General features: G+C 36.5%; 1 protein-coding gene across 2 annotated transcripts in view; it reads right to left on the bottom strand.

Moving 5' to 3' along the window:
* GMPS (guanine monophosphate synthase) overlaps positions 1-14,456 on the bottom strand; it is a 108,840-nt gene that overhangs the window by 42,146 nt on the left and 52,238 nt on the right. For both annotated transcript variants that reach the window (XM_060011254.1, XM_060011253.1), the window contains 2 exons: positions 10,173-10,270; positions 7,208-7,311 (listed from right to left, as the gene is read on the bottom strand). In XM_060011254.1, coding sequence (XP_059867237.1) covers positions 7,208-7,311; positions 10,173-10,270 — 202 coding nt within the window. The remainder of the gene's footprint in view (positions 1-7,207; positions 7,312-10,172; positions 10,271-14,456) is intronic.

Here is a 14,456-nt window from a genome sequence, read left to right on the forward strand (position 1 = left end):
ATGGAACATTCTCCAGGATATTCACATCTTGGGTCACAAATTGAGCCTTGGTAAATTTAAGAAAATTGAAATCATATCAACATCTTTTCCAAGCACAATGCTATGAGAGTAGAAATGAATTACAGGGGAAAAAAACCCCATAATAAACACAAACATGTGGAGACTAAACAATAAGTTACTAAATAACCAAGAGATCACTTAAGAAATCAAAGAGGAAATACAAAAATACCTAGAGACAAGTGACAACGAAAACACAATGATCCAAAACCTATGGGATGCAGCAAAAGCAGTGCTAAGAGGGAAGTTTATAGCAATACAATCCTACCTCAAGAAACAAGAAAAATCTCAAATAAACAATCTAACCTTACACCTAAAGGAACTAGAGAAAGAAGAACAAACAAAACCCAAAGTTCGTAGAAGGAAAGAAATCATAAAGATCAGAGTATAAATAAATGAAATAGAAACAAAGAAAACAATAGCAAGATCAGTAAAACTAAAAGCTGGTTCTTTAAGAAGATAAACAAAGTTGATAAACCATTGGCCAGACTCATCAAGAAAAAGAGGGAGAGGACTCAAATCAATAAAATTAGAAGGGCTTCCCTGGTGGCGCAGTGGTTGAGAGTCTGCCTGCCGATGCGGGGGACACGGGTTTGTGCCCCGATCTGGGAAGATCCCACGTGCCGCGGAGCGGCCGGGCCCGTGAGCCTATGGCCGCTGAGCCTGCGCGTCCGGAGCCTGTGCTCCGCAACGGGAGAGGCCACAACAGTGAGACGCCCGTGTACCGCAAAAAAAAAAAATAAATAAAAAAAATAAAATTAGAAATGAAAACGGAGAAGTTACAACAGTCACCGCAGAAATACAAAGCATCCTAAAATTCTACTACAAGCAATTCCATACCAATAAAATGGACAACCTGGAAGAAATGGATATAACCTTCCAAGACTGAACCAGGAAGAAATAGAAAATATGAACAGACCAATCACAAGTAATGAAATTGAAACTGTGATTAAAAATCTTCCAGCAAAGAAGAGTCCGGGTCCAGATGGCTTCACAGGTGAATCCTATCAAACATTTAGAGAAGAGCTAACACCTATCCTTCTTAAAGTCTTCCAAAAAATTGCAGAGGAAGGAACAATCCCAAACTCATTCTATGAGGCCACCATCACCCTAATACCAAAACCAGACAAAGATACTACAAAAAAAGAAAATTACAGACCAATATCAATGATGAATACTGATGCAAAAATCCTCAACAAAATACTAGCAAACAGAATCCAACAACACATTAAAAGGATAATACACCCATGATCAAGTGGGATTTATCCCAGGGATGCAAGGATTCTTCAATATATGCATATCAATCAATGTGATACACCATATTAACAAACTGAAGAATAAAAACCATATGATCATTTCAATAGATGCAGAAAAACCTTTGACAAAATTCAACACCCATATATGATAAAAACTATCCAGAAAGTGGGCATAGAGGGAACCTACCTCAACATAATAAAAGCCATATATGACAAACCCACAGCAAACATCATTTTCAATGGTGAAAAAATGAAAGCATTTCCTCTAAGATCAGGAACACGAGGATATCCACTCTCGCCACTATTATTCGACATAGTTTTGGAAGTCCTAGCCGTGGCAATCAGAGAAGAAAAAGAAATAAAAGGAATACAAATTGGAAAAGAAGAAGTAAAACTGCCACTGTTTGCAAATAACAAACTATACAAAGAGAATCCTAGAGATGACAGCAGAAAACTAGTAGAGCTAATGAATGAATCTGGTAAAGTTGCAGGATGGAAAATTAATACACAGAAATCTCTTGCATTCCTACAAACTAACAACAAAAGATCAGAAAGAGAAATTAAGGAAACAATCCCATTCACCACTGCAACAAATAGAATAAAATACCTAGGAATAACCCTGCCTAAGGAGTTAAAAGACCTGTACTCTGAAAACTATAAGACACTGATGAAAGAAATCAAAGATGACACAAACACATGCAGAGATATACCATGTTCTTGGTATGGAAGAATCAATATTGTGAAAAGGACTGTACTACCCAAGGCAATCTACAGGTTCAATGCAATTCCTATCAAATTACCAGTGGCATTTTTTACAGAACTAGAACAATAGAACTTAAAATTCGGAGACACAAAAGACCCCAAATAGCCAAAGCAGTCTTGAGGGAAAAAAACAGAGCTGGAGAATCACAATCCCTGACTTCAGACTATACTACAAAGCTACAGTAATCAAGACAATATGGTACTGGCACAAAAACAGAAATGTAGATCAATGGAACAGGACAGAAAACCCAGGGATAAACCCACGCATATACGGTCATCACCTTATCTTTGATAAACGAGGCCAGAATATACAACGGAGAAAAGACAGCCTCTTCAATAAGTGGTGCTGGGAAAAGAGGACAGCTACATGTAAAAGAATGTAATTAGGGCTTCCCTGGTGGCGCAGTGGTTGAGAGTCCGCCTGCCGATGCAGGGGACATGGGTTCATGCCCCGGTCCGGGAAGATCTCACATGCCGCAGAGCGGCTAAGCCTGTGAGCCATGGCCGCTGAGCCTGTGCGTCCGGAGCCTGTGCTCCGCAATGGGAGAGGCCACAACAGTGAGAGGCCCGCATATCAGGGGGGAAAAAAAAAAAAAAAGAATGAAATTAGAACACTCCCTAACTCCACAGACAAAAATAAACTCAAAATGGATTAGAGACCTAAATGTAAGACCAGACACTATAAAACTCTTAGAGGAAAACATAAGAAGAACACTGTTTGACATAAATCACAGCAATGACTTTTTTGACCCACCTCCTAGAGTAATGGAAATAAAAACAAAAATAAACAAATGGGACCTAATGAAACTTAAAAGCTTTTGCACAACAAAGGAAACTATAAACAAGACAAAAAGACAATCTTCAGAATGGGAGAAAATATTTGCAAATGAATCAATGGACAAAGGATTAATCTCCAAAATATATAAATAGCTCATGCAGCTCAATAGTAAAAAAAACAAACAACCCAATTAAAAAATGGGCAGAAGACCTAAATAGACATTTCTCCAAAGAAGACATGCAGATGGCCAAGAGGCTCATGAAAAGCTGCTCAACACCACTAATTATTAGAGAAATGCAAATCAAAACTACAATGAGATATCACCTCACACCAGTTAGAATGGGCATCATCAGAAAATTTACAAACAGCAAATGGTGGAGAGGGTGTGGAGGTAAGGGATCCCTCTTGCACTGTTGGTGGGAATGTAAACTGATACAGCCACTATGGAGAACACTGTGGAGGTTCCTTAAAAAACTAAAAATAGAACTACTGTATGACCCAGCAATCCCACTACTGGCCACATACCCAGAGAAAACCATAATTCAAAAAGACACATGCACCCCAATGTTCATTGCAGCACTATTTACAATAGCCAGGTCAAGGAAGCAACCTAAATGCCCATCGACAGATGAATGGATAAAGAAGATGTGGTACATATATACAATGGAACACTCAGCCATAAAAAGGAATGAAATTGGGTCATTTGTAGAGATGTGGATGGATGTATAGACTGTCATACAGAGTGAAGTCAGAAAGAGAAAAACAAGTATTGTATAATAATGCATATATGTGCAACCTAGAAAAATGGTACCAAGGAATTGGTTTGCACGGCAGAAATAAAGACACAGATGTGGGCTTCCCTGGTGGCGCAGTGGTTGGGAGTCCGCCTGCCGGTGCAGGGGACGTGGGTTCGTGCCCCGGTCCGGGAGGGTCCCATGTGCCGCGGAGCAGCTGGGCCCGTGAGTCATGGCCGCTGGGCCTGCGTGTCCGGAGCCTGTGCTCCGTGGCGGTGAGAGGCCCGCGTACCGCAAAACAAACAAACAAACAAAAAAAAACATTAAAAAAGACACAGATGTGGAGAACCAACGTATTGACACCAAGGGGGGAAAGTGGTGGTGGGGGGGATGAATTGGGAGATTGGGATTGACATGTATACACTAATATGCATAAAATAGATAACTAATAAGAACCTGCTGTATAAAAAAAATAAACAAAATAAAATTCAAAAACAAAGTTCTTTAGAGAGAAGGAAAATGATAAAGATCAGAAACTTGGATCTACATAAAAAAGAGCATCAGAGCAGGAGTAAAGGTAAAATTAAAATTTTCTTCTTCCTAATTGATGTAATAGATAACTGTATTCAGAATAATAGCAACAGTGATACAATTACGTATGCTTATAGATAGATATGCTTATTCATGCTTACTTATAAGTGAAATGAACTGACAGCAATGTACAAGGGATGAGAGGAAAGAATTAGGTTTATTTTGTTATTATAAGGTACACTACTTGTGAAGTGGTACAGTGTTATTTCAAAGAGAATTTGGGTTAGTTGTAAATGTATATTGTAAAATCTAAGGCAACTTTTTCTTAAAAAAGTAAAAAAAAGAAATAGAACTGATATGCAGAAAAGAGAAAATGGGATCACATAAAATGCTCAATTAAAACCACAAAAGGCAGAAAAAGAACAGAAGATAAAAATATGAACAAAGAACAAGGACAACAAATAAACAGTAACAGATATGGTAGATATTAATCCAACACTATCAATAATCACTTTAAACTCCAATAGTCTAAATGCATCAATAAAAGACAGAGGTTGTCATAGTGGATCAAGAAGAAAACCTAACTATATATGTTGTCTACGAGAAATCCACTTTAAAGACACAGATCAAAAGTATATGGATGGAGAATGATATATCATGATAACACTAATTATAAGATAGCATGAGTAGATACATTAATGTCAAACAGAGCAGACTTCAGCCAAGAAAAGTTATCAGGGTTAAAGAGGAGCATATATATAATGATAAAGGGGTTCATTCCTAAAGAAGACATAATAATCCTTAATGCGTATGCACCTAACAGGAAAGCATCAAAATAGATGAGGCAAAAACTGATATAATTATAGGGAGAAATACATGAATCAACTACTGTAGTTAAGATACTTCAACATCCTTCTGTCAGAAATAGAGCCGATTACTGTAATCCATCACATCAATAGGCTAAAGAAGAAAAATTACATGATCATATCAACAGATGCAGAAAAAGCATATGAAATATATCCAAATGCCCATTCATGATTAAAACTCTCAGGAGACTAGAAATAGAGGGGGACATCAATTTGATAAAGACTATCTTCTACAGCCTACAGCTAAGATCATACCTAACCATGAGAAACTCAAAACTTTCCCACTAAGATCAGGAACAAAGTAAGGATGTTCCCTCTCACCATTGCTTTTCAACATCCTAGCTAATGCCATAGGACAAGAAAAGGAAATAGAACTAATAAATGATTACAACAAAGTTGCCAGATACAAGGTTAAAACACAAGAGTTCATTGCCTTCCCATATACTAGCAATGAACAAGTGGAATTTAAATTAAAAATACAATACAATTAACATTAGCACGTCCCCCCCCCCCAAATGAAATACTTTGGTGTAAATCTAACAAAATATGTACAAGATCTATATGAGAACCCAATCACTCCTAAGCACTTCTACCTCTACCACCTGGTTCCTTAGTCTCCTTTCCTGATTACTACCGTAGATTTCTGGCTGGTCTCTGCTTCTACATTTAATGGTCTCTTTTCTCCTCACTGTAGCCAGGGTAATCCTGAAATCAGATTGTGTCTCTCTCTCCTTTGTTCAAAACTCCATCTCACTATGAGTAAAGCCAACATTTTCACAGTGGCCTCAAAAGTCCTGGTGTTCTGGTTCCCAACAACCTCTCTGACCTCATCTTCTACCACACACTCCACGCTTACTCTGCTGTAACCATGTGGCTTTCTTGCTGTTCCTTAAACAAGGTCCCATCCCAGGAACTCTGTACTGCTATTTACTCTTTCCCTAAATATCCAAAAGGGTCAGCACTTACTTCCTCCATGTCTCATATCATCTAATAGGAACACCATCTCCATCTCTGAATACCCTATCTAAAACAGTAACAGTCCTAACCACACATTCCACAACAGTCTTCTCTTCTATTTATTTTTTCAGTACATTTAAACATGACCAACACCCGACTTATTTTGTATTTATCTGTGTTCTGTCTGTCCCACCTCTCCCCCATCTCCGCCCTCACCAACTATAACATTAAACAGAGGTTTTGTCCATTCTGTTCACTGGCACCTAGAACTGTGCCCGGCACATGTGGGTACTCAGATATTTGTTGAATGAATTAAAATACATAAGCTCATCTACCACTATTGACCTCATATACGAAATAAAAACCCGTCAATATAAAAACCATTCCTGATAATTCCTATGCTAATACATTAATCTGTTAAGTAACTGCAGGTAGAATACTCAATTCAATTTATCCATTACGAATTTTTTTTTCAACTTTTTAGGTGTAGCATATCAAACAAGAACTTTATTGATAACCCCACTTTTTGCTTTTGCAGATATCCAGGATTACTGGTGATTATTTACATTACAATTATTCAAGTAAGCAAGTAAAAGAAAAAAAAAATCACAAATTACCAGAAAATTAACTCCTCTTCCTCAAAAAAACAGAGAACAAAAAATGGTTTAGAGCATGCGCTGGCAAACTTCCTACAAAGGGTTAGACAGTATAAGCTTTAAGCTTGGTGGGACACATACATATAGTCCCTGTTGTTTATTATAACCCTTTAATAATGTAAAAATCATTCTTAGTTTCTAAACGTACAAAAACAGGCTACAGGCTGGATGTGACCCACAGGTAATAGTCTGCCAACCCTAGTTCAGAGAAATGCCCTGAATGCTTAGTCTGATGTTTTATAGCATCCAAGATACATGCCTATATACACCTAAGAAAAGCATAAAAAAAGGACAATTATGAATACAGCATGCTGGAGAGGTAAATAGTTCTCAAATTTTTCCTAAGTTGTAATAGCTGTATTTTATATCTGGAAAACATATTAGAATAAATATTTTTAAAAGTATTTCAGAGCAAACTAGTAAGTGACTTCTAGATAATCCTTCTAATATCAAATACCCTTCATAAATTAATGGTTGACCCTATGACATTTACAATATCTCTAAAAAAATAAGAAACATCAAAAACAGTACCTCATACAGAAACATATGCTTATAGCCTTCTCAGATAAATTTTTTACAATGAAATCTGCAAAAGTTTTAGAATTTTTACCTGCCACAATATTCCCAGAACGTGCCACAACCTTGAATCCATCGGCTACTTTGTCTACACTATCTCCATGGGTAAGCAAAACAATTTCTTCCTTCTGAAGGCCCCTAATAAAAAATAAAACAATACACAAATAGCTTAATTATTAGACATGATTAATGGATTCTTTGCTTTATTTTTTTCTAGCTTTATTGAGACATAATAACATATATAACATTATGTTAAGTTTAAGGTGTACAATGTGATAATTTCATATACATATATATTGTGAAATGATTACTACAGTAAAAGTTAGTTAACATATCCACCACCTCACACAGTTACCATTTTCTGTGTGTGGTGAGAGCATTTAAGATCCACTCTCAGGGAGCATGGGTTTGTGCCCCGGTCTGGGAAGACCCCACATGCTGCGGAGCGGCTGGGCCCGTGAGCCATGGCTGCTGAGCTGCATGTCCGGAGCCTGTGCTCCGCAACGGGAGAGGCCACAGCAGTGAGACGCCGGTGTACAGCAAAAAAAAAAAAAAAGATCCACTCTCTTAGTGACTTTCAAATATACAATACGGTGTTGTTAACTGTAGTCATCATGCTGTACATAAGATTCCTAGAACTTATTCATCTTATAATTGGTAGTTTTTTGCTTTAGAAATACTAGCTTCTTCTGTGTGTAAATCAAGAAAAGAGAGAAAGTATGTAACGGTGCAACACTGCTAGAATTTAAACTTATTCTGTCCATTATAAAGCAAATAACAATAATAAATTTCAAAAAAAGACAATCCATAAAAATTGAAAACTGAAACAATATATAAAGTTATTTTTTTTAACTTTTTATATTATGTTGAAGTATAGTTGATTAACAATGTTGTGTTAGTTTCAGGTGTACAACAAAGTGATTCAGTTATACATATACATGTATCTATTCTTTTTCAAATTCTTTTCCCAATTAGGTTGTTACATAATATTGAGCAGAGCTCCCTGTGCTATGCAGTAGGTCCTTGTTGGTTATCCATTTTAAATACAGCAGGTGTACATGTCAGTCCCACACGCCCTGACTCTCCCCACCCCCAGGCCATCCCCCCACCACCGGTAACTGTAAGTTCGTTCTCTAAGTCTGTGAGTAAAAAAATAAATAAATAAAGTTGGTAATATAACGCCCCCCACCACCACACACACACAATTTCAAGAGGCTATAAGATAATAATTTCAAAATTATATCTCTATTGGAATTTATCTTAAGGACAGAAGTAATTAATGGCATGGATTAAAACAGATGTAAGTAACATTTATCAAATGCAATTGTGTGGACTTTCTTTGGACCCTGATACAAACAAATCAACCATAAAAAGATATTTTTTACATTATGAAAAAATCTGAACAAGGACTTGGTATTAAATAATATTAAGAAATAAAAAATTTTAAATAAAGCAAGAAGATAAAGTACTTTAAAAGCAAAAGGATGTTTTGAGGTTGTTATTATTGTCATCACTATTACTTAGGATTAGTGTAGGTTGTAACTGAATACCAGGATTTTAGAACTATAAAGACAGAAAAACTTTAAATCCTAACCAGATCTTTACATTTAAAGCCTCCTGTACTATCACCTTCTACCAGCAAGATTCCTGAAGTAGTTCTCAAGAGTAGTCACTTGAGATACAGATCAATGTAAGCAACACCTCTCCATTATGAAGTAGAACAAGCACTGGATTTCAAAAACGTATTTTGGCAATGAGCAGCTTCAGTTCATAAAATTATTTTGAGCAACTCTGGCTTCTTTTTATTAATATCCCTTTGAAAACAAGAATACTTGAATACAGATATACTTATTTTTGTTCTTTCTAGTATTAAAGAAAAGCCAGCCACAGCCAGTTCTGTGTAAAAACTGGGAAATCTCCATTTCAGATAAAAGTTCTTAACTTGAATTTTAAAATTTCTGATCTGTCCAATTTGGAGAACACTATTCATTAAGAATTAATTTAGGCACAACTCAACGGAGGCTGTAAGAATATGTTAATAAACAAATCTATAAAAATAATTAGCACAGTTATAAGAAATGATAATAAAGACAACATGTGCACATTAACTGACATCAGCCAGCGTTTTACAGATTGAATGCAGTTAGGGAGAAATGTGATTTTTAAATAAAAATGAAATTTAGTTCAAAAAAAAGTAAGTGAGTAATTCTATCAATAGTCCACCTAAATGGGCTATATCCAAAACATCGGAAAACCCCAAAAAAGAAAGCAAGTGACTAAAACTTAAGTTTTCTGGTCTTTCAGGAAGCTGAATGAAAACTCAGCTATTTTTTTTAGTAAAGCAGAAGATAAATGATTCTAGAAAGCCAATGAATAGCTCATTCACCAATCTTCAAATACATTAGAGCTGCTGTACCTAATCTATTATCACCTAGCAATAAAATAAATTAATACATTCACTGTATTAAAGACAGTACACCAAGTATAGTTATGCTCAGATACAGTAGAGAAAGTGAGGAAGAGGGAAATAAAACACATATTTAGTAATGAGTCCAGCAATGGGTAGCTTGCTAAGTACCCAGAGCAAGAACATGGTAGAGGAAGAGGTATACAAATGCAGGACAGTTTAAAACATTATCCATCTGCCACGTCTGTCATACTAATGTTTAGAGTCACACTCTACTGAAAGAGTGAAAAGGGAAAACTACAAATGTTGGCATCACAATATGCTGTCCCAAAGAGGGGTTCAAGACGGCACAGGTGCTTTTATTAAATTATGTCATTAAGTGCTTTTCTTATCCCTAATTAGCATCACTGCGATCTGCTGCTGTCTTGACACTCAACTGGAAGACAAATATGACAATTAACACCTTTGGCCACTACTGTGGCCTTAATTTTGTCTAAGAATTACAGAATCTCCAATTTTAAAGAATAACATTCCCAGCTGTAAGTTAGTTAAGCTACTAACATTCTTATTGATCTAAAAATATCTTTAATACCTGAATAATGAGCATGTGTTATCCACACTAATACTGAAGACTCCATCTTCTCTAACACTTTTTTTGTGCACAGTACCTCCAAATACCTTATTCATCATCTGTTCAAGAGAAAATAAATTGATGTTAATATAAATCAAAAGAAAATCACTCAATTTCTTACATTAATAATTTATGTTTCTTATTTTTAGGATAGCTGTTATATTTGTGCCCCCCAAATAAAGGAAGTCTGATAACTGTAGATAACTTGGTGCTATTATATATAATTATAAAGTTCTTAAAAGGCATAGTTATAAAACAAAACTAAATTAATAAAAATTAACCTCAGGTCAAATTCCTAAACACTGGCAAATTTTCCATTTAGGGTACTTTAATTCATCTAAATCCCTAAAAATAGGGATTTCTTGGGATTCCCTGGTGGCGCAGTGGCTGGGAGTCCGCTTGCCGATGCAGGGGACGCAGGTTTGTGCCCTGGTCCGGGAAGATCCCACGTGCCGCGGAGCGGCTGGGCCCGTGAGCCATGGCCGCTGAGCCTGCGCGTCCGGAGCCTGTGCTCCGCAACGGGAGAGGCCACAACAGTGAGAGGCCCGCGTACCGGCAAAAAAAAAAAAATAGGTATTTCTTTAACGCTTACATCTGTTTAATTTTAAAGCATTTTAAAAGGCACTTTGAGCTTAGAAAGTACCTAGGTTGGTATTAAAACCAGGCAGATATAAATTCCTCCAAACTGTTTAATCTTTGGCTCCAAAGGAATAGTCTGAAAGTCTGCAAAAGGCTGTCCTGTGGAGATGAGATAAGCAATAAAATCTGGTCTTTCAATTAAATTTATTTGTTCAAATCCCATACACCTACAGACTTTTAAGTGGTCTCTACATTCTGACCCTTCTTGTGTCAATTTTCTTATTTATCACTTACATATGTCCAAACACCCCCAACACCAGACACACACAAGATTTTTAGGAACATTAAATCTGCATCAATAAAATCACTACAACCCATCTTGGTATGTCTGTTCCACAACAGGTGTCATAAGATACCTGCCACAACAATATGTGATGCAGGTTGACCCAGCCCCCAACAGAAAAGTAGGCAGAGGGCTAAATAAATGTTCATTCTTGTGATGCACAATGGCATATTCTTCAAAACCATCAGCAAATGCTGCCCTCTACATTCTCCTCTTAGACATTCACAATTAACCTTCCTGCAATAAAGGTTTGGGTTAAGTCCAGCAGTTAAAAAAAACCCTGCTAACCCTTGTTTAACCCAGTATTTCCCAAACTAAAGACTCATAAGTAAAACACTTTCTGCAGCACCTTAACCAACACAGTTTAGGAAATACTGCTGCAGTCTAATCAGTCCCCTTGCCTCCAGTCTTGCCTATCTTCCAGCCTATATTCCAGAGATCTACGAATGTCAGCTACTAAAATATAAATATGATTCTGTTAGTCCATTATTAAATTCTTAATGGCTATCATCTACATCTGGGTTGGTAAATTTTTCCTGTAAAGGGCCAAAGAGTAAGTATTCTAGCCTTTGCAGGCGCTACTGTGTCTGGAGCAACTGTTCAACTCTTGTCGTCGTTAACACAAAAGCATCCACAGACAATACTTAAAGGACTGGATGTGGCGGTGTTCTAATAAACTTTATTTATGGGCACTGAAACTTGAATTTCATTTAATTTTCACATGTCACAAAATATAATTTTTTTTTAAATGTTTTTCAACTCCAACCATAAAAACCATTTTAAAATCATAAAAACCATTCTTAGCTTGCAGGTCATACAAAAACAGGCAGTGGGCCAGCTTTGGCAGCAGGCTATAGTTTGCTGACCCCTTGTCTACAGGATAAAGTCCAATATGGAACACAGACTTTTTAATACATTGCCCCCGTCTAATTTTACCTCTCATCTTCCCTGTCATTCTCTACTCCAGCTATTCAAACTGGTGTGATTACCGAAGCTGACCGTGTCCTCTCCCCCCATGTCTTCAGGTCTCTTCACAGTCCCAGGGGCCTAACAAAGTATGTGGCCCAGAGCAGTCAGTCATTCAAATTTGCTGAACGAAAAATGAATGTTTTCCTCTACACCACTCAATGAACCTTGTGCACCTCTGCCTCCTCTAATTTGCAGTTCTTAATTAGAAGAGAGCTGAATGATCAAGATAACCAAAGCTGTTGGAACACTACACAATTTAAAAGTTCACAGAGTCTAAATTAAAGGCTTTTACAAAGCCAAAGGCTTGAAGTAAAATTTAAAGCTATGTCACCTATTCAGAAGGCTTTCATGCTTATTCTTGATTCCTGACTATATGCTACTTAAGGGTGAGAATACAAGGAGTTGAAAGATCAGCTAAGTGTGTGTGTGGGAGGAGGGAATAATTTTATGTAGAGTAAAACACTTTACTTTGTTAAAATTTTGTTTTAATATTCTATTTTGACTTAAGGAAATGGTTTTCAGTATGGATTCCTGATAACCTCGAGGTCCTAAATGTCTCAAAAAAAACCCCTGAAAGTCTACTAGGTCTACCACTCTAATTGGGTCAGCTTCCCTCTTATCTGTTTTATATGCCAAGGTTTTAAAATAAATCTTAGATTTGGGAGGGGGAAACGGAAGGAAATTCCACCAATAAAAACAATTTGACAAAACCTGTGGGAGTGTATAAAGAAGCCAAATGCTTGTAATAAAGATGTTTCTTTAAAAAAAAATGAAATTATAGTGAAGAGAGAAGTCACAGTCTAGAAGGTATATGCAATATATATGATTGGCAAAAGTTTAGTATCCAGCATACATAAAAACAATTTAAAAAATTCAACAAGAAAATGTGCAAAAATCACAAATAAGCTTTTCCAGCAAAGTAGACACTAATGACTAATAGCAAATAAACACATGAATCTCAAAATAAGGAAAATGACCATTAAGACTATCAACATAATGTCATTTAATACCTTTTCAGCTAGGCAAATTCAGGGAAAAAAAAAAAGCTGACCTTGTCAAGGCCTGGCAGGGATATAGAGCAGAAGGAATTTTTATATACTTTTATACTGCTCTGGGAAGGTACTTTGGGGGCAAATATCATTTCCTCGTGAAGCTGAGACTCGGCATTTCAATTAATTAGCCTAGAGAAAAGTCTGTGTATGTACAATACCAGATGAAGAGTCCAAAAATATTCATGGCAGTATCTGTAATAGCAAAAATCTGGGAAAAGACCAGTGATACTAACAGTGGAATGTATAATTAATTTGTGCTACATTCAAACAATAAACTCAGTAGTGAAAATAAAATTAATTAATCTCAAAACCAAAAATGAAAATACACGAAGTATGATTTCACTTATATTAAGGTCAATAGGCAAAATTAAGTAAAATATTATTTAGAAATACAATATGTATAAAGCTACAAAGAAAAGAAAGGGAATGAATGACATTTCAGGAAAGTGTTACCTCTTGCAGGAAGAGAGAAGAATGTAGAATGGAAAAAAGCATAAAGAGAGTTTTAAAAGTTCTACTAATATTCTATTTCTTATGCTGAGTGGGGCATAAACAGTAATAGAGGTAAAGGGAGCAAGGAGCAGGACAGACTTTTTTCTTCCAAAGCAAAGAACTACCAGGAAGCAATCAGAAAGACTCTTGACAAGAGTTAATGGCAAAAGATGGTACAGAAGACATTGAAATAACTAAAATTTCAGGATGCCATGGAGGGGGCAAAGGTATATACCAGAGTGAGAACTTTGGTGCTAAAATTACTCAACTAAGAGTCACTAAGAAGCGGTAGTCCTTTACAAACAGCATATTAGCTACGTGGTATTATTTATTTATTATTTATTTATTTATCAATATTTTATAGAAAGACAATTTCTGCCCAAAGGAGCAAGATCAGCCTATTCCCTTATACTACTATGAAAGTTCAGATGACAAAGGCAAAATTTTTTATGCATTTAACATAAGCAGGCCAGGCTCTGGCTACCACAGACCCCTACTGAATGACAGAAAAATGTGGTCTTCCAATTATAAGGGGGTACTGACATAATGGAGAAACAGTCAGCCACTATCATTTAAATTAAGGGAGCATTTTCCAGACCTGTTCACTCTAAGTGGGTGCCAAAAAAATATCTTGTGAGACTCTTCCTTACAAAATGTTATAATGCCTCTCAATATACTAAAAACCATTTAATTACAGATTGTGCTGGACTTGCCTGGCTGTCCAGTGGTTAAGACTCTACACTTCCAATGCAAGGGGGACAGGTTTGATCCCTGGTCAGAGAACTAAGATCCTACATGCTGTGTGGCATG

This window comes from Delphinus delphis, chromosome 4, assembly GCF_949987515.2.
Source record: "Delphinus delphis chromosome 4, mDelDel1.2, whole genome shotgun sequence".
NCBI lineage: Eukaryota > Metazoa > Chordata > Mammalia > Artiodactyla > Delphinidae > Delphinus > Delphinus delphis.